This window comes from Erythrolamprus reginae, chromosome 6, assembly GCF_031021105.1.
Source record: "Erythrolamprus reginae isolate rEryReg1 chromosome 6, rEryReg1.hap1, whole genome shotgun sequence".
Taxonomy (NCBI): Eukaryota; Metazoa; Chordata; class Lepidosauria; order Squamata; family Dipsadidae; genus Erythrolamprus; species Erythrolamprus reginae.
Genome location: NC_091955.1, coordinates 7,419,590 through 7,427,089, shown reverse-complemented (window position 1 = coordinate 7,427,089; position 7,500 = coordinate 7,419,590). Strand labels below are relative to the sequence as shown.

General features: G+C 40.7%; 1 protein-coding gene across 2 annotated transcripts in view; it reads right to left on the bottom strand.

Moving 5' to 3' along the window:
• Positions 1 to 7,500, bottom strand: part of RELN (reelin) — a 522,908-nt gene that overhangs the window by 98,211 nt on the left and 417,197 nt on the right. For both annotated transcript variants that reach the window (XM_070755186.1, XM_070755185.1), the window contains 4 exons: positions 6,455 to 6,690; positions 2,834 to 2,991; positions 1,547 to 1,754; positions 555 to 631 (listed from right to left, as the gene is read on the bottom strand). In XM_070755186.1, coding sequence (XP_070611287.1) covers positions 555 to 631; positions 1,547 to 1,754; positions 2,834 to 2,991; positions 6,455 to 6,690 — 679 coding nt within the window. The remainder of the gene's footprint in view (positions 1 to 554; positions 632 to 1,546; positions 1,755 to 2,833; positions 2,992 to 6,454; positions 6,691 to 7,500) is intronic.

Below are 7,500 nucleotides of genomic sequence, written 5' to 3'. Positions count from 1 at the left end.
ATAGACTAACAATCCTGGGCCTAGAAAGCCTAGAACTACGGCACCTAAAATACAATTTGAGTATTGCCCACAAGATCATATGCTGCAACGTCCTACCGGTCAATGACTACGTCAGCTTCAACCGCAACAACACAAGAGCATGCAACAGATTCAAACTTAATACGAACCGCTCCAAACTTGACTGTAAAAAATATGATTTCAACAATCGAGTTGTCGACGCGTGGAACTCATTGCCGGACTCAATTGTGTCAACCCCTAACCCCCAACATTTCTCCCTTAGACTGTCCATGATTGACCTCTCCAGGTTCCTAAGAGACCAGTAAGGGGCGTACATAAGTGCACTGGTGTGCCTTTCGTCCCCTGTCCAATTGTCTTTCCTTTCTTTCACCTATCATATATATTCTCTTCCTTTCATATATCCTCTCCTCTAAGTTCACTTTACCCTTATATATATTACTACATGTCTATTTTTCTTCCTATGTATTTGTGTATTGGACAAATGAATAAATAAATAAAATAAATAAAATAAATAACAAATAAAAAAATGAATTTACCTTCATTCCTGGTTCGGGGTCTATTGCAGTCGATGCCAGCTGTTTTGCTTCCAATTTGTATATAGAATTGAACTAGTCTGTTTTTTGTTTTTTTTAAAAAAAAGGAAAATTGGTATCAATAGATTGGTGATAGAAAATGAGAAAATGAAAATGAAACAAGGACGTAGAATATTGTAAATACTGTAAATATTGCAATGCGTAAAATATGAAATCAACGTAAATACGATGATGTAGAATTGCTTAAAGAGTTATTGCAATTTTTAAAACCTGAAAAAATCAATAAAGAGAATTTTAATAAGTAAATAAATTTTAAAAATTAGTGTGGAAGGAAAAACAACCGCATCTTTAAAGTCTGGGAATTGTTCCATCAAATATAATATAATATAATATAATACAAATCCAATCAATCAATCAATCAATCAATCAATCAATCAACAAACAAACAAACAAACAAACAAACAAATAATTTCCCAGTATTCAAGCACAAGTCAATGAGGGAATCAGATTGAACAGATCTGTTACTAACTTAACAACTGCAGTGATAACAATTGTGTCAAAGAAAGGTTGTAAAACAGGGCTAAATTCACTTAGCAACTGTCTCACTTAGCAATTTAGCAGAAAATTTGAGATTTTTTGTGCTTGTAAGTCGAGGACTTCCTGTATCACACTAATCTCTAATAACACTTATGCATGTGGTTCTTCAAAATCATTGAAAATGAGACATTATTTCATCTAAAACAGGAAGTCTCCAACTTTGGCCACTTTAAGACTTATGGACTTCAACTCCCAGAATTCCTCAGCCAGTATTTGTTTTGCACTGCTGGCTGAAGAATTCTGGGAGTCGAAGTCCAAAAGTCTTAAAATGGCTGAGGTTGGAAAGCTGTCATCTAAAACTTTGTCCCGCTTAGGGAAAAGAAAATCTGAATTTTTTTCATGGTCCTGTAAAATCTATGGAAAAATGAAAGTTTTTATAAACAAAATATAGAGTTAACCTGATGCCTGTGGTATCCAGAGGGACGGTTCGGGCTTCCCTCTTGCCCGACCCACCAAAGTAAAGAGATTTCCCATCGCTCAATATTCCGCAGCCATTTCCAACTTGAGCTCCGGTTATCTTGGACCAAAGGGGACTCAACTTCCTCTCAAATCTGTCAAACATCTCACTGGGATTAGGTACATTAGACACACAGGTCCCATGTGAAGCTTCAAAAAAAAAAATTATATATTTTTTATTTTTTATTTATTAATATTTATTATATTTGTCAAACAAGTATAGAATTATAGTTTGCATTAACATAGCAAAGTATAAAGAAGTGATAAAAAGAATAATAGGACAGAGTTAAGTTACACTACTAAAACACAGTAACATCTATCTATCTTATCATCCATCCATTATCTATCTATCTATCTATCTATCTATCTATCATCTATCTATCTATCTATCTATCTATCTACCATCTATCAATCATCTATTTACCTACCTACCTACCTACTTACCTATCATCTATCTATCATCTATATCTATCTATCTATCTATCTATCTATCTATCTATCTATCTATCTATCTATCTATCTATAATCTATCTATCTATCTATCTATCTATCTATCTATCTATCTATCTATCATCCATCTACCTACCTACCTACCTACCTAACTATCATCTATCAATCATCTATCTATCTATCTATCTATCTATCTATCTATCTATCTATAATCTATCTATCTATCTATCTATCTATCTATCTATCTACCTACCTACCTACCTACCTACCTACCTATCATCTATCTATCTATCTATCTATCTATCTATCTATCTATCTATCTATCTATCTATCTATAATTTATCTATCTATCTATCATCTATCTATCTATCATCTATCTATCTATCTATCTATCTATCTATCTATCTATCTATCTATCTATCTATCTATCTATCTATCTATCTATTCCAATCTATCATTTTATCAACAAGAATAAAATTCTTATTGATAAACAAAGGAAACAGGAAAGCATATATTCAACAGTAACAACAATTTTTAAAAAGTGTAAAAAAAATAAGGTAACCCAAATATCCAAACAAATCTAACACTGAACGCACAAATGGCTCGTTTCTTTTGCATGGTCTATAGGTACTGCTAATGTCTATGGGTCTACTGATGGCTGATTCGTCAAGAGTGCCATTCTTCTGGAAATTCCCTGGTGTTTTTGGACTTGAAGGAGCCGTTTTGAACAAACTATTTCATGTGGAAATTCACGGTGACCCCACACGTTAAAACCTTACCTGTATAGGCCATGTCACAAAAACAGACACCGGAAATGCAGTCTCCCTGACCATTGCAGTAGTTGGGACAGGGCTCTGAAATATACACGCCATCCAAGCCGAAGGGCTGAAGACTCTTTTGCGAGTGGCTCTCTTGAATCCAGCGGAATCTGGTCTTCCTACAGGAAGGGGGACAGAAGGGTAGAAATTTAGATTTGTTGTAAACTGTTTTTTCACTTTGTTGTGAGCCGCCCCGAGTCTGCGGAGAGGGGCGGCATACAAATCTAAATAAATAATAATAATAAATAATAATAATAATAATACCAAAGTTGTTGCTTTCTTAGAAAACAGGTTCCAGTTTGCAAATGTTTACTCTTCCAAGACATAACCAGGTTGTTTTGTGGGCTTTATTATTTTATTATTTATTATTATTATTATTATTATTATTATTATTATTATTATTATTATCATTATTATTATTATTAATTAGATTTGTATGCCGCCCCTCTCCGCAGACTCGGGGCAGCTCACATCAATGATAAAACAATATACAATAGCAAATCTAATATTAAAGTCTAAAATAACAAATTTACATTAAAAGCCTAAAAACCCCATTATATAAAAAGGATACACACAAACATACCATACATAAAACTACATAGGCAAGGGGAGATGTCTCAGTTCCCCCATGCCAGGCAGCAGAGGTGGGTTTTAAGAAGTTTACGAAAGGCAAGGAGGGTGGGGGCAGTCCTAATCTCTGGGGGAAGCTGGTTCCAGAGGGTCAGGGCCACCACAGAGAAGGCTTCTCCCCTGGGTCCCGCCAGCCGACATTGTTTAGTCGACGGGACCCGGAGAAGGCCAACTCTGTAGGACCTAACCGGCCGCTGGGATTCGTGCAGCCGATATCCTTGTCCGGTGCCATAAAGGGCTTTATAGGTCATAACCAACACTTTGAATTGTGACCGGAAACTGATCGGCAACCAATGCAGACTGCAGAGTGTTGGTGTAACATGGGCATACCTAGGGAAGCCCATGATTGCTCTCGCAGCTGCATTCTGCACGATCTGAAGTTTCCGAACGCTCTTCAAAGGTAGCCCCATGTAGAGAGCGTTACAGTAGTCGAATCTCGAGGTGATGAGGGCATGAGTGACTGTGAGCAGTGACTCCCGGTCCAAATAGGGGCCGCAACTGGTGCACCAGGCGAACCTGGGCAAACGCCCCCCTCGCCACAGCTGAAAGATGTTTCTCTAATGTGAGCTGTGGATCGAGGAGGACGCCCAAGTTGCGGACCCTCTCTGAGGGGGGTCAATAATTTCCCCCCCCTAGAGTGATGGACGGACAGATAGAATTATCCTTGGGAGGCAAAACCCACAGCCACTCCGTCTTATCAGGGTTGAGTTTGAGTCTGTTGACACCGATCCAGACCCCAACAGCCTCCAGACACATCACTTCCACTACTTTGTGTCCTATCATACCTCCCATTCCATCCCATCCTTCATCATCTCCTCTTCTTTCCTCTCTCATCCCCTGCCCTGCCCTATCTTACCCTCTCCCCCCACCACCACATTGTAACACATGTACAAGTAAGACCCTCAATGGTGGGGAAGCAATGCCGTTTCCTTCTCTACTCTACTATTAAAGAACACCCCCCCTCCCAAATTGGATAATCTGAATTTAGACATTGGCATCCTACAATGGAAGGCGTCAAAACAAAACTTTGTACAATTGAGCACGCGACAATCTGTGAAATTCGACAGATGGATTCTGCTAGCATTATCGACGGAAAATAATACGCGAAAAATCTATATATTGCTGTGAACAGGTTGGAGGCAGAACTTATACACAACGAAGAAATGTTCCCATAACGTGCTACGACTTCGAATAGTCTCCATTACCATTAATGGGACTGATTCCAGAGGGAATATTTTTTAGATCTGGGTGCAAATCTGTTGTAGCGTGCATACAGGGAAGGCGCGGAATAATATCCCATCTGTAACTGCAATCGATAAGTGCAATTATGCTGATTAGCTTGATTAGCGTTCTTAGGGAGCTGAGATACGTTGTTTCGAATCTGGTGCCTTGTCCCAGTTATATGACAGACATAATGCGAAACAGGCTGGCTCTATCGATTGGGTACTGTTTCAATCTCATTAATGCCTGCGTGACTTTGCAAACTGTGTTTGTTGGTTAATTAAAGGAAAATACTTCGGAGTAGAATGGCCACTGTGTATGTGATTTAGTCCCACCAAGAAGACTGTTAGTTCTCTAAACTATGCAGCGTGCCTTGTGCTGTAATTATTTGTTAATGGAGTAACAGAAGGAGACTGTCTAGAAACACTTAGGCGAGAAGATAAAATACACTTGGCCAGGCTGTTAAAAAAAATAAACAGGGAAGAGGTAGAAATAACGTTTAAAAACTATCGTAAGCAGAACTGTTTGTTAAATTCTTAGCTATTGTATTAATATCTTGGAAGAAGAAGAGACTGTTAAGAAAGTGAACACAAGAACAAGGGGACACAATCTGAAGTTAGTTGGGGGAAAGATCAAAAGCAATGTGAGAAAATATTATTTCACTGAAAGAGTAGTAGATGCTTGGAACAAACTTCCAGCAGACGTGGTTGGTAAATCCACAGTAACTGAATTTAAACATGCCTGGGATAAACATATATCCATTGTAAGATAAAATACAGGAAATAGTATAAGGGCAGACTAGATGGACCATGAGGTCTTTTTCTGCCGTCAGTCTTCTATGTTTCTATGTTACGATTCTGAATAAAACAGAACAGAGAAGAATGATAGAGTTGGAAGGGGATAAAAAGCAAGCACATGCGCCAATGTTCCCTTTAATTGTTTTTCGGTGTGGCGAAAAAATATAGTGTCTGAGTGGCGGTCCCTTCAGGACTAGGTGGCACAGAAGTAATAAACAAACAAACAAACAAACAAACAAACCAAGAAAGAAAGAAAGAAAGAAAGAAAGAAAGAAAGAAAGAAAGAAAGAAAGAAAGAAAGAAAGAAAGAAAGAAAGAAAGAAACATTTCTAATTTCTGGCCGGTGCAGGAAATCGGTGTGTTTGAAAAAGCACGCGTTTAAAAAGCGCGCCGCTTTCCCGGGCAACCGGATTTGTTGGCTGGCGCTGGGCATTGCTCACCTTAGCGATCTTAGTCAGGAAGAAGCGAGCGATCCAGGACTGCGTGGCTTTTTGCCACTTCAAAAGTTTCTGCGCAGGGAGTTCCTAATGGTTGCGCGGGGGTGCGCCGGCGCAGCTTAGAGGGAACATTGACATGCGCTCAAAACCAGCAAACTAGATCTTAGCGATCTTAGGCAGGGAGAAGTGAGCGATCCGGGATTGCGTGGCTTTGCGCCACTTCAAAAGTTTCTGGGCAAGGGTTTCCTAATGGTTGTGTGGGGCGCGCGCCTGCACAGCATAGAGGGAACATTGACATGCACTCAAAGCCAGCAAACTAAATAAGCTGACTTATCTAGAAGCTGATTAGATAAGGACTAGCCAGATGAATATTTCGTAGGCAGATTATTTTCTCATTATTTTCCTTCCCCCAAAATAAGATGCGTCTTATACTCCAGTGTGTCTTATACTCTGAAAAATACGGTAAATGGGGTTAAACCAATCCAAAGGTGCATTACCTAGCAGCGAGCGATCTCGGCACCACAATGGTGATCCTTGTCCACTCTTCAAAGTCCCCCGCGTAATACATGGTTGGCTCCGTCAATTCCCTGGTGCTTCCTTCGCAGCCTTTCACCCCAGGGGATGCTGGGAAACAGCCCTCCTTCACCAACAACCAAGACAAACCAGCATCGTGGGAATACTGAAGAAGAACTGGGGCAGAGCCGCTGAATTGATCTGTGCATCCAACGTTCAGCTGCGAAGTCGAAAACATGTTGAAGGTGTAAGAGGAAAACAGAATTGTTAAATTGTTAAGCCTTACACCGGGCTTAACACTGGGAGACATGGGTGTACATAAATCTGTTTTGAATTTTGGATTCTGTTCCGTTTTCATAATCGTTTGCATTATTTTTTCAAAATCACATATGCAGTAGTACCTCTACCTACGAACGCCTCTACTTACGAACTTTTCTAGATAAGAACCGGGTGTTCAAGATTTTTTTTTTGCCTCTTCTCAAGAACCATTTTCCACTTAACAACCCCAAGCCTCCGAAACTGTAACTGGAAAAGGCAGGGAGAAGCCTCCATGGGGCCTCTCTAGGAATCTACTGGGAGGAAACAAGGCCGGAAAAGGTGGGGAGAAGCCTCTGTGGGACCTGTCTAGGAATCTACTGGGAGGAAACAGGGCCGGAAAAGGTGGGGAGAAGCCTCTGTGGGGCCTCTCTAGGAATCTACTGGGAGGAAACAGGGCCGGAAAAGGCAGGGAGAAGCCTCCATGGGGCCTCTCTAGGAATCTACTGGGAGGAAACAGGGCCGGAAAAGGTGGGGAGAAGCCTCTGTGGGGCCTCTCTAGGAATCTACTGGGAGGAAACAGGGCCGGAAAAGGCAGGGACAAGCCTCCATGGGGCCTCTCTAGGAATCTCCTGGGAGGAAACAGGGCCGGAAAAGGTGGGGAGAAGCCTCTGTGGGGCCTCTCTAGGAATCTACTGGGAGGAAACAGGGCCGGAAAAGGCAGGGAGAAGCCTCCATGGGGCCTCTCTAGGAATCTACTGGGAGGAAACAGGGC